The 13478-nt window shown below is 45.8% G+C and overlaps 1 protein-coding gene across 4 annotated transcripts in view; it reads right to left on the bottom strand.

Annotated features, from left to right (window-relative positions):
* The window catches only part of PTPN3 (protein tyrosine phosphatase, non-receptor type 3), a 125236-nt gene that overhangs the window by 48489 nt on the left and 63269 nt on the right, over positions 1 to 13478 (bottom strand). For all 4 annotated transcript variants that reach the window (XM_012721505.1, XM_004677445.2, XM_012721504.1 and 1 more), the window contains 4 exons: positions 12410 to 12488; positions 7721 to 7765; positions 4328 to 4380; positions 28 to 148 (listed from right to left, as the gene is read on the bottom strand). In XM_012721505.1, coding sequence (XP_012576959.1) covers positions 28 to 148; positions 4328 to 4380; positions 7721 to 7765; positions 12410 to 12488 — 298 coding nt within the window. The remainder of the gene's footprint in view (positions 1 to 27; positions 149 to 4327; positions 4381 to 7720; positions 7766 to 12409; positions 12489 to 13478) is intronic.

The raw sequence follows: 13478 nt of genomic DNA, 5'->3' as shown, positions 1-13478 counted from the left end.
GGTCACCCCACCCGCCCCTCCTCTCACCTGTGCTGCTCATGGAGAGCTTCCACCTTTGTTAAAAAGTCATCGCTCTGATCTGGTAGAAACTGACTATCAGAAAGATAGCCCGGATGATGTATGGAAGAGTTATAGTCTCCAAAATGAGCTATCAAGACAGAATGAAGGGGAGATTGCCTTTTCAATATGGTCTGCATAACAAGCATCTACAGCATCACAAGAGAACAATAATTGGAGATACTCTTCCAAGAAGTATGGCCACCACCTGAGCTTCTTATTAATTCCAGATTCCACATTTATGATCTGAACCCAGGGCAAAGGACTTTCACATTCCCTCCTCCAGCATTCCCACTCTCCCCAAGGCCACCAAGGAGGAAAGGGAGGCTTTTCAAATCCTGTTTTAATCCTTCATCTGTTCTGTATTCTGTGGTTGGTACAGAGGTTTGCACTCATACCTCTGTTGAAAGAAAAAGGAGAACCCCCTCAAAATGCCACACTTTCTATGCCAGGCACTGTGCAGTTATTAAGCCACTGTTTATACTCCAAGTTATTGAATCACTGGATCAATCTGTTCTAAAAAATGAGTGTGGGCAGAGCAATGCCATGATGACATCACCACTATCTGCATCTTGACCCACTCCCTGAGATTTGGAGAAGTTTGGAAGAAAGGGGACAGGAAGTGCTCAGAGGCCAGAGAACCTGGTCAAGGACAGGCCACAGGCTGTTAAGGCCAGCCAGATGTGGCTAAAAAGGTGAGTTTGTTGCAAGGTGACATGCACAACAGGGCATTTGTAGAACAGAATTTATAATCTAAAACTCAATAAAGCTTTAGAATCAACTCATCTAAACTCAAGTTGAAAGAGATGAAACTGAGGCCCTATGACAGGACGAGACTGCACCCAGGGGATCGGTGCCCCAGCAGAGTTCCTACCGTCCCACTGGCCTGCCAGGCCTGCGGGTTGCTGCTGGCCACCTGCTGATGACAGTGGTCATGTCCCAGAGGACAACCTAATGCTTCAAATGACCTCCTGAGCCTTCAGGCGGAGTCCTATTAAATGTTACTCTGTGGATTTGGAGTTCATTAGCTCACAGAGATCCTCACGGATCTTGATTTGGTCATCCATTATATTACTAAGAGTGCCCAGTCCTGTGCCTTTGGGAAAACTCGAGCAGCAGGGCTATCAACAAGTCGCCAACAAGTGTTTCACCTTAACAGATGACGGATGAATTTCCCTTTGAAATTTTAGTTGCGTACTCAGCAAAGTCCTGGACTGACCACTAGAGGGAAACAAAGTCAAACAGTCACAGGCAACCATGTGCGAGGCACAGTGAGGTGCCATGTTGATGTCAAGGACATCATCCCACTGGATGCTTGTGAGAACCCGGGGCTAGGCATTGCTTTTATCCCACCAAACCAATGAAAGAATTGAAGCTCAAAGAAGGAAACTGTCCTTTTGCAGAAGGCATCTCAGAGCCTGGAGAGACTAGCTCATATTCTATCTACTTAGGCCCTAAATTCCAAGTGACACACTTTTCTGTTTGTGGGGAAGCAATGCTAATTATGGGGTGGGGAGGGCAACAGAAATAAGTGATTGTGTGGGAAACACCTTGTCTTTCTAAGTTTCATAAATTCTCCTGGCTAATATTTTATACTTTGCTGGAGCCTATATCCCTGTTAGTTAAATGTGTGGCATTTCAAGTTGTTCTATTGGGAAAACCCTTCACAAGCGGGTCTTCCAATTCCAGCTTGAGCTTCTCATCCCTAGGAAGCTCGCCTTTCTCCCCCCAAGCAGACAGAGGCATCCCTGGGCCACCCTCCCTGACCACATCAGCAGGTTCACCTCAGCCTCAGGCTTCCGCTGTTTGTGCACCAAGACTGGTATAGAACCTGGGGTGTGGCAGAGACGCAAAGAACACTATAAATACACTTCCAAAAGCTTCAGTCTCTGAACCTCAGAAATCCTGGCTGACCCCCAGTAGTCTTTGACCAATAAGTCTTTGGGGGGTATTTGCCCATTAATCATGTTACTTTTTAGCTAATAAGAAAATGCACTTTGGTTTATTGATCACTGATACTAGTGTAACAGTGTATTGTCATACTGAACAACCCTTTCAGGAGAACTTAGTAAACTGTATCATAAAATTTGAGGCACAACTCAGAAACCAGCAACTTTGAGCCAGCAACTTCATATCCAAGAAATGCACACAAGATTATAATATTTACTGAGGATGGGTGGAAGAATAAAGACCTAAGACTTAAAGCTGCTTATCTGAGATGGCTTTATTAGCATTTCACTGATACCAATATTTCCACTTAATTTACACTGTACATTTTAAGTGATAACTTTAAATTCCCCCGTGCTATTACTCCTTTGCAGAGGGAAACCTGATTAGTTTAGAACAGAATTTCAGTTGGTTCTTATATTTTACTCTAAATAAGAGTTTATTATTTACAAGCAGTTCTTAAGATAGCTTTCCTTTGGGTAGACATGAAAATCTGAGAACGGTTAATGCCTACCATGTGCCAGGCTCTATGCTGAGAGCTCTACAAAAATTAATTTAATCTTTATTATACCTATGAAGTCGATATTGTGACACCCTACTTGATGGATGAATGGCGTGGGGAGGTTCAAAGTCACACAGGGATAAGTGAAGAACCAAAACTCAGGTCAGATGGCTTCAGTCCATGCCCTCACTGACCCAGGTAATGGCAATGGTCCCATTATAGTTTCCAATTATATGTCACCTTCACACGTATTACTAGAACCAAGTAGCCATGCTGCAAGTTTTCAAAATCACCATTGTCACTTCACTTCAAAGGCAAGAAAACAGAAGTAAAAGCATACGGGTCTGACTAGAAGTAGGGCTGCAATTCCCCCCTCCGCTTCCTGCCATCACGCAGGTGGGCAGGTGAGCTGCAGGCCCAGTAACCAAGCTCATCACCTCTTTGATTTCTGCTCTTTGCTGCTGGGGAAGTAGGCGAAGTTAAGCCACCTTATCAGGTTTCTCTTTCCATTCTGCCTCTCCTGAGATCTGAGTAGGGTGAGGAATAGATCCAACACCTTCTCAGGCTTGTCCAACTCCCTACCATTCAGTCAGCCAAGAAGGTAACAGGCCATGATAGTTAGGGTTACATGAAGAAGAGGGTCTGCTAAAGTCTTGGCTGTAGGAGAGCTCTATGTAGTTATACCACACTGGCACCACAGTGCCAACAGCAAAATGATACCCTGCCTTCCAGTAGTTGTGGGTACCCAACAGAGCCTACATACTGTTCAATAAAATCTGCTGACTGGATTCATACTCCAGCTTATATGATAGAAAATGCCATCTGGATTTTCTATCCAACATGGCAGCCACTAACCAAATGTGGCTATTGAGCACCTGAAATGTAGCTAGTCCAAATTAAGATGCTGGAAATATAAAGTCTGGTTTTCAGGCCTCATTGGTAGCTTAGGAGCTGAGTCTCAGCGCTATCACTGTGACAACCTGAGTTCAATCCCTGGCCAGAGAGCTGACCCACATATGGCTCGGCAGACCTCTCTTGTCTTGCCTGCTGCTTCCCTCAGCAGTGTATTTCAGTGGGCCCACCTCAAAAACTCTAGCTCTATCTCTAGTGAGTCCTCTCACCCCTCCCCTTTCAGCATCTCTGGCCTACACCCCAGTTCTTCTACATCAATCAATCAATAAAGTTTTCAAAGAGCAAGAAAAAAAGAATAATCACATCTTGTTAATTTTTTACATTATTAAAAATAATCTTACCTTTACATTTTACTTTAATATGACTACTCATTACATATGGGGCTCACATTGTATTTCTCTTGGCTAGTGCTGCTCTAGGCCAGTATTTGGCTCTACTGAAACTGTAAATTCCCACAATCCCACAGGGCTTGGGAGTGATGCCAAATAAGTCACCAGGGTGACCTCCAGTAGATTCAAACCTAGCTGGGTCTCAGTTTCCAGTCTGTAAGAGGTGACTTAAATATCTGTCCCGCTGGGGTTTGGTGTGGAGATCAAAATCTGAAAGGTGAGGGAAGACTTTGGAAAGTATCATGTTCAATGCACGTCTTTTGTTTTATGGGCTCCTGTGGAAAACACCCACCACACATCATCCACTCATTCCCTTTTAACCACCTTCCTGAGTTCAAAAGCCCCAAGCTGCAGGAGAGTAAGTCAGGGTGAAAGTGAGCCTATCCAGACAACCAGAGGTCAGCTAGCCCAACAAGACTACTGGGAAGCGGGGAAGGCCCGTCAGACAGGAGAGGCTGCTGACTTTAACATCTGGGTCAGAACAGTCTGTCCACAATGAAACGCCCCCTTCACGACTTACATTGTACTGCATAGGATGCTAGAACCACTGCAGAGTTAAGAGGGCAGGTTAACCTGTCAGGAGAAACACATGTTAGAGAAGGCATGAGAACTAGAGCTTGAAACACACCTCTATCATGGCAATAACTTTTTTTCCCTAGAATTAACCATGAAAAAAAAAAAAAAAACGAAGAAGAAGAAGAATGAGGACAATTTTAGGATTCACTCAACCTCAAATAGTAAAGATAAATGTAACAAACATTTTTAAAAATGAAGTTTTTCATGTCTAAAATAACATTAATACAAATACTCTGAAATTAAAGTCTGATGTTGGCCAGGTGGCTGGGTAATAGAGGCCAGACTCTTATCACTAAGAGGAAAAGTGAGAAAACTGTACTCTTAGATCAGCGGGCAGTCTTCATATCTTTCTAGTAAAGACGTGAGATTCTTCACAGGACTCTCTAAATCCCTGACTTCTGATGACTGATTCCTGATGACCTACTTTCTAAAAGGGTAACATCCTAAGAAGGAAAAATGGTGAAGCATTTTGTATTTTAAAAATCCCATGGTTTTAAAATTAATTAATTACAATTACTCAAGATTCCTACATCTACTTAGCTTCTTGATGCTTTTCTGGCCCACAAGGGAAGGTCTATTGTTCTTTGACACCTGCTAGAAACCCACAGGCTTAAGGCTGGACTTATTCTCCTCTCCTCAGCTCACTGGTCTCCCCAACACCCCATCTGTGGCAAGGACTCCATCTCTGTTTTCGTGATATTTCAAATTCTCTGATTACTCCCTTTTCCTCCATCCAACCCTGGATTCCGTAGTCTGCCTAGGGGTATGGCTGGCTGAGCTGGGCAGGGCTTTAACCCACTGTGCCACCAGGGAGGGCCGCAGATACACATTGTAAAAGCATTCTTCTGGGCAACCCTGTGGGAAGTGGTGAAAACATGCCGTTTCCATGGCAGCCCATGAGATTCCCAAGATGTGAGTCACCCCCACCACTCTGACCAATCTGGCTGGCCAGCCGGGGGTGCCCCTGGCTATCCGCCACGCTGTGTACTGGCCCTGAAGCTGCCTGTGGAAGTCGCCTTTCCAATCCAAGCAACCCCATCTTTCAACTACAAGTTCCTGTTAGAATTTCAAAATGACCCCTCCAAGTCTGGAGAGACGTTCAGGAATATTCAACACCCATCTGGGACTGGAGACGCAGAGAGACCCTGGGGAGAGCAGACATCAGCTATGCTTTCTCCTACCAAGCAAGGCGTCAAGGAAACCTAAATCAGAGTCCTCACTGGATGAATAGAACTTGGGAAACTTAAGAGAGGCCAAGGGGGTTCAGTCAAGATGCCAGAGGCAACCTATTAAGTCAGAAAGAGAAGCATTTTCCAAGGATGGGTGGGAAAATACATACTGAACACTGACGGCCTACAGTCTGCTCTCACTCGCCCACTGTCAGGCTACACGCTCCCAGACAGACTCACCCTTCTCTCCTCTGCTGGAGATCACTAATCTCTGGAGGAAGGAGGGGTGTTGGGGCACTGTCTACCACCAACAACCCACTTCCAGGAGAAATGCCAGCTACAAACAGCCGAGGATAAAGAAGGCCCCCCGGGACCTTCTGGGAGCCAGATGTCACCCTGATACATGCCCAGGAAGGCTGTGGAAGTGGAAGGCCCTCTCCTCAGAGAGATGGTGGGGACCACCTGCAGACGTCCTGAGGAATGTCAGGAATCAAGAGTTGGGTATGGATCTCGACAGACTTCTTCTGAATGGCATAAAATGTACACAGGGTAATTTGTTTGGGAAACAAAACTTGAAGACAACCAACTTCTGATACTTGGGGAACTCGACTGAAGCCCTTGGAGGGTGGGGGCCTCACAGGATCTGACCAGCGGACGGTGCTGCTTCACAGCGGGGGTCTTGCAAGGTCATTTCTAACAAACTAGAGGTGCAGAAGAGAGTGAGAATGCCTGGGCCCCTGAAATGCCGAGGGGTGCCTGGACCCTTGAGATGCAGGAAGGCTGCCTCAAGAAAGAACACTCCCTCATTTTAGGGGAGCTCAAGCAGTGAAGCCCAAAAACCTGCCGGTTGTGCTAGAAGTGCTAGAAATGGGATTCGCTCCTCCCTTGAGTGGGAGGATGAGCTAAATTACAAAAACTCCCTAATTCTATGATCACTAAATAGTCAACAGTTTCTGGTGCTCATTTCTGCAACACGTCTCTCGTTTCTAACCGCCCCTCCTCTCACGCCCCCGGCTTCACTGACATGCCCCAGGCTTTGGCCTGGGCCACTGCAGGAACTTCCCCAAGGGCTGCATTCTCCCTTCCACAGTCCCTCAGCCTCCCAGAACCCCCGTCCTCCTGACACCACCTGCAGATGCTGCTCTGGTCACATGCCTTCGACTAAAACACCCTCAGCAGCCCTCCTCTCCCTGCTGGACCCACTGAATGTCCACCCTGGACACGGAGAGCCGCCCACCCCTCACCAATCTCCTGCATAAGCCCTCAGCTTGTGGTTTCCAGCTAGGATACTGGGGTGGGGGTGGCGCAGGATGTCTTTTCACTGCCCAGAGCAATCAGGTCCTCACTTCTCCACCAACCCCTAACCTGACACAGCACTGCGATCCCCCACGCAGTGGGGGACGGCTCTGGCACATCCTCCAGAAGCTGCTGCCTGCATGGTTGCCACTGCCCATACCCATCATAGTCGCTTCTTGAGTTCTCGCTTCATTTCCCCAGCCACCTAGACAAGGTGCTGCACTGCTCAGTAAGAGTAACGAGACTGGGGGAAAAGCCGGATGAGAAGCATGGGCCTTGGCTGGCCTATCCCACCAGTTTACCTGCTGCACTTTCTTCCATAAGTCAAGAAAAAAAAATACTGATTTGTCAGGGGTAGCTGTGACTCCACTGGTTTGAAATTTCCTCCCCAGTGTTCAGCTGTTCTCTTTGTAGCCATTGACGTGGTCCTGAAGTCCAAGAAGTGCTGAGTGATGGGCTCATTTCTTTGAGCAAAAAGCTTCCCAGAGAGAAAAATGAGTCACTTATAGCTACTAAGGGACTTGGAAGTGCACCTGAATTAGGCCTCATCTGCTTTCCTGAATGAAGTCTGTTTTACATTCTGGGGTATCTCCCTGCCTTTAAAGTCTCAGATTTTTACTAGAAAGATAACTGCCCCTTTCAAAATAAAATTAAAATAACATGAAATGAAGTTTACCAATCTTTAGCCTCTCTAAACCAAGAATGGGTTAAAAACAGATGTCCAAAGCATAATCGTACAGGATGCTGCTTTCAACGGCCATTCTTTGCTTATATTTAATATTGTTACGAGAAATGCATGCTCATTTGATGAAAGCAGGATTTTTGCTAGTCTGGCAATGGGCAGGAAAAGAAGAAAGCAAAATTCTTATTACCTTCCTTCACAAATATCCATCTTCAGTTGTAAGAAATACAGATGCCTATGGAATAATTGTTTTCGTTAATTCATAATATTCAAATTGAAATAAGCAAACAAATAAATACATTTGATGAATCAAGGCCAAGACCTGTGCATCTGAAAAGCAAAACACAAACATACTGTGGCCTAACACACCAGAACCGAGTTGGCACACTGCAAAGTTACCCCTCAGTAGCCACGCCTGGGGAGGTGGCCTTAGTCTCGGCTGTGGGGCATCCGCAGCCTGCCATACTGTTGCCAGCAAGTGACGCCACACTCAGCCTGAACTTCCAGATCAAGCTCAGAGAGTGTCTGAGAGCACCAGGACCCACAGGCATTCTGCACAGGCGCCCACACACACTGGCGGGCCGCTGTTCTGAACATGGCATTTGTACACCCACGTCCCCTCTGTATGGAGTTGCTGTGAGGAGGAGGGTCTGTGAAGATACCTCTTTGGCTGGGGTGCAAGCACCCAGCTGGGTTTTCCCTGTGTCCCAGAACTGTGGGTGCTCAAGCAAAAGCATAAACATCAGTCAACTATGAGTCGCCATAGCCTTAGGCGGGATTCTGGGAGCTTCCAGTGATGGGACTTCAGAACCCAGGGCTGACTGGCAGGCAGAGCCTGGCCAGTCATCACAGCCCTCATCCTGTGAAGCTGCCCCTCCATCCAGGGGGCGTCCAGGGGGCACAAGGCCTGGACACACCTTGTGCCCTGGAGACTGTTATATTTAGGGACGGACGCGGCCTACATGTGACACTTGGCTCTGAGCTCTCACTCTTTTTTAAAACATGGATTTCAGATGGGATAGACATTCCAGTGTCTGGCCAAGATGATAAAAGGGAAACTTCTTGAAATATAATCTAGACACAGGAGAAAGGTCCAGGGGCAGGAGAGACAGTTTTGGCAATTTGAACAAATCAGTCTCACTATTCCTTCAAATTTATACCATTAAAAGTCATCGTCTAAATGCTTCAAATGATATTAAAACCGCCTATCCACAGAGGTCTAGGTTGCGTGCACAGCATTTCACCGCTTACTGTCTCACTCCAGCCTGTGACAAGCCTGAGGTAGGCACTGCTAGCTCCTTTGTTGTTTTGATAGATGAGAAACTGGCTTTCGGATATGATAACGTGGAGTCAGTGATGGCTTCTCTATTTTAACCTGGGCACTGATTTATGAAAAAAGTCTGACTATGCTACAAATTTCTTATGCTCCTAATGACTGAAAGCTCTGTTATTATATAACTCAACCATAATTATCATCAACTACCCACAATGTGTTGAACACCAGCCTCGAGATGAGTTAACAATCATTTGCTGACTCGAGTCTATTCCACGTTGGAAGCTTGATGTTTTCCACCTAGGAGGACATAATCAGCCCTTTCTAGTTTGTTTCTATGTTTATTCAAGCTGACAATCAACCAGAATTAAGTGTTCTCTTCTATAATGCTACTGAGAGAAAGAAGAGAAGGGAGAGAATTGCAGCCAGTCCCATGGTAAATCTAGGCTTTCACCCATGAGCCCCGCTAATCAGTGTATCTTCCTAGGGATATAAATTAAGACATGAGCCTGGAGACCACCGCTACCTCGTCACCAGGTCAGCAAGGTTTCTGAGTCTCCCCACAACATCAGATCCAATTCCAGATCTGTATTGTGGAGTGAGCCCCACTCTGGGGGCCTTGAGAAGCCTAATTCTGAGGCTGCCAGGCAATGAAATTCTGTTTAGAATGATCTAAATTTATCAGGAACAGCAGTTGTGGAGGCTCATGACAAAGGAGACACTTACTTAACCACTAGACTAAAGGAAGACGGGTGTGCCTAACTTGAGAAACACCATCATGGGCATACCCCTTCATGACTTCAACTTCAGGAAAAAGCAAATGACTGTCCCTGCCTCGACTTTTAAACAGAGAACAGGAACTACTTGATACTACATACTCCTCTGACTCTTAAAGGTGGAATCTCTCTAAAAAAATGATCTTACTTTTGAATAGATTACAGAGCTGGGGCTTAATAAGCTATTATGTGCCAGAAAAACTGGTAGAAGTCTTCATTTAAGTAAACAGAACACAACAACAAAAGCCGTATGAATTCGCGGTGGAAGGCGTGCCCGGCATCAGTCAAAGATCTCGAGGTCCTGGCTCCTCAACAGCTTTCTAGGAGACGTGGGGGTGGCTACTGCCTCAGCTCCTGCTGCCCAACTTCCAGGGGGTGCCCACTGCTCTCCACTCCACACTGTGAGGGCGGTGGGGCAACAGGCATGGCTGAGAAGTCAGTCCTGAACCAGTGGGTTTTAGGAGGGACGTGGACAGACTGAATTTTATCCAGTTCTAGGTTGGGAACAGAAATGAGTCTGTTACTCATCTTGAAAGCTGCCTGTGTTGCCTCCACCCACTGGCCACAATGACACCACCAAGTATGTCTGACTCCTGCTTTCCATGACAACGCATGCAGAAATGAAGCAGTCTCTGCTTCTCTCCATCGTCAAGTCCCAGCATTTCCTCAAATGTCCCTCAAGCGACAGGGAGGCCAGAGGAGCTCTATCAGCTATTAGAGGCCATGAGCTTCTTCCCCATGAGGTACAGAAGTAGGCAGCCAGTGACCCACAGGGCACCGTAAGGGAATGTCGGCATTAGCTGGCCTCAAGTTCACTGGCTTAGAGAGCAGGGAGCAGACACAATGATGGTGCCAGTCACTAAGCCCAGGGAGCCCAGTCCACATTTGGGTGGTAGTAAAGAGGACTTAGGTGGGCCAGAGTTGGCATTTAAAAAAAGAGGAAATAGAATAGAAAACCCGAAAGTATTTTGCACTTACTATTGTTTTATGAAATGTTTGCTTGAGTAATTTACATATATGCATGTCCTGTGCTATGAAGCAAAAGATGCTTTACAATGTGGGGCTCTAATTAAAAAGCCACATACACACTCTCCTATGTCTATACAGACATATATGGGACACATATAATCCATCAGCCTGTTTCTAAAACAGCCTTTGAACAGCACTTGATAGTTGTAGCGGCCTGGGGAAATCACACTGTTTTACAGATGATGCTACCATTCTGCACACAGAGGCTGACGCCCTGACCCACCACCCCTCAGCCCACTATCACCGGGAGCCATTGTGGGGAAAAGGCACGGCACGTGTGTACTGCCCCCTCTTACACTGGCTTAAGATTTAACCTTAAAGGTAAACGAGGTTGGACTGCCAGTTCTCACTATTACAGAGGGAAGAGGTGCACAAAAAAGGGTAAGAAGAGAAATACACGCTGATATTTGGCCTTTAAACATATTAAAAAATTTAAAAAAGGGATAATTAAACATATCAAAGAGTAAAATGTGATTACCATTACAAAAAAAAAAAAATCAAGACAGAGAGCTGAGTTAATACTGCCTTTCAAATAATGGCGTCCTGGCCACAGTGAGCACAGGAGAGAATCAATGATCCTGAACGTCTACTGCTTTTTTTTCCTCCCTAAGAAAAATGAAAAGGACTTAATGTTGCCCTAGGGGAGGGGAACTACAGGCATGGTTGAGTTCAAAAGGCAACAACTTTTCTGTGCCCACCCTCCCCGCCCTTCTGTTCCCCACCCAGAAAACAGTAATCCATAATAATCCCCACCCAGACACCCACCTGCCAGTACAGAGCCAGGACCAGGACAACAGATCCCCAGGAGGGTAAACAACCCAAGGGCTGTGCTTTTCCCCTCATCTGGTTCACATATTGCTTATACTTGTTTCACCCAGGAGAGAAGCTGCGTCCTTCTTCTTAGTCTCCTTTCTGGCTCTTACCATCTAGGGATCTGATTGAGAAGTCTTAATCCAGAGACTTGTTATTCTAAAGAGTTTCAATTCCAGTAGCTCAGTTATAACCTACATATAACCTATCACCTATAACCTACCTATATATTTGATATGTAGATGACTTTTAAAATAATAATATAATATTTTATTTTTACATCATTTTGTGCCTCATTCCATCTCAGTTGTAATCCCCGTGGGCTTCCCACCACCATATCACCCATGTGCCATCACCATAGTCCAGGGCACTCCCCCACCCCTCCCATTTTTGATCCCATTCCCCACTCCACCCCTGTAAAATGGCTCTGATATATAGTTGTTCATTATTATTAGTATTTTCTTGCCTGGTCCTTTACACTCCTGCTATGAGTGAAACCATCTGGCATTTTTCCTTTTCTTTCTGGCTTATTCACTAAGCATGATCCCTTCCAGCCTATGCTTGTTGCTGCGAAAGGCATGTGCTTATTTTTTTTTGGTTGCTGAGTAATATTCCTTGGTGTATATGTACCACATCTTTTTAATCCAGTCAGTAGATGACTGTTTTACAAAATTGTCTTCCAAACGCGCCTGCCTGAGTAGAAAGTGACTCTGCATGCTTTCAGCACAGGTGCAGGGGAGGAGGCGGAGGGAGGGCAGGCGAGTGTGCCGGGGATTGTGCCAATCAGGAGACAGAAGCAGGCCCAAGACTGAAAGCTAATCCGCCAGCTACGATTTCAGTAAGCGTACCCCCCAATTTTCACTTGGATCATAATCATCAGTGTAGTCATCCCCAGATGAAGTATTTGGCCACAATGATAAAATAAAGAGCACATTTTCAGTGGACACACATTTTTTGCATACTAAACAGAAAGCTTAAACAATGTTATTACCTGGTTTGTTCTTGCTGCAGTGAACTGGGATCAGGTATAAAAAATCTTACTCGAAAGTGCAGAGTACAGGGGGGACCTCCTGCAACAGATGTCAAGAATAAGTTAGATTTTCCTCTTTAAAAAAGTTATTGTACAGGGCCTTCCCTGGTGGCGCAGCAGGTTAAAGCACAGCACTAAGAAGCTAAAGTCACTTCTGCATGAGTTCGATCCCCGCCTGCCCCGGAGGTGACCACATGGCGAGGCAGACCTCTCCTGACCTGCCCGCTGCTCCCCTCAGCAGTGTACTTTGTCGATCTGCCTGTCCTGCTCCCCACTCTGTCTCTGGTGAAGCCTCTCGCCGCCCCTGAGCCCCTGGCCTGTACCCCAGTTCTGTATGTACAAATAAATAAATCTTTAAAAAAAAAAAAAAGTCATTGTACATATAGCAGCTACTCCCCTAAGTGATGGACTTTCAGACCAAAGTCTTTTCCATCATTTAAAGGACAAGTTTCACAAAAGGAGCACATTGTTAAATGATCATTCAGAAACCTCCAAGTGCACAAGAAGTAAACTATCTTTGTCACATCAGCACAGAATGAGCCATTACTCACCTCCTTCCACAGGTTTCACTTAGGGATGTGCTCAGCTAAAGCACTCCATTTCCTGTATTAGGAATTTCTTTAATCCTTGAATCAGCAGATCATATGAAATCCACAAAGACATAATCCCTGGCACCCATTCCAACTGTATACTTTTCAAACGTTTTCAAGCACTTTTTAAGTTAAACCGCACCACAACTGAGCAGGGTGGTTGCCACAGACAGCCCCGTCTACTGATGAACCCCGGGCTCCCAGATGCGGGGACCAGCCTGGGGTCACACCGGTGTTGACAAGACTGAACGGAGGCACCAAGGCCTCTGATTCTGTTCCACCACACTTCAAAATCATTTTAGTACCAAAAAATAGTTTACACTTTGCATTGCAAAGTGAATTTCAAAAGTGACTAATGTATTGACCTACATGACACAATTACACTTAAATATGGCTTTCCACAATGCCACCAAGAGTCGATCGACTTAAAATCAGTTCAT

This window comes from Condylura cristata, unplaced genomic scaffold, assembly GCF_000260355.1.
Source record: "Condylura cristata isolate star-nosed mole 26May11 unplaced genomic scaffold, ConCri1.0 scaffold00006, whole genome shotgun sequence".
NCBI classification, from domain to species: domain Eukaryota; kingdom Metazoa; phylum Chordata; class Mammalia; order Eulipotyphla; family Talpidae; genus Condylura; species Condylura cristata.
Note: the sequence above shows the minus strand (reverse complement) of the source record. Positions and strands in the feature narration are given on the sequence as shown.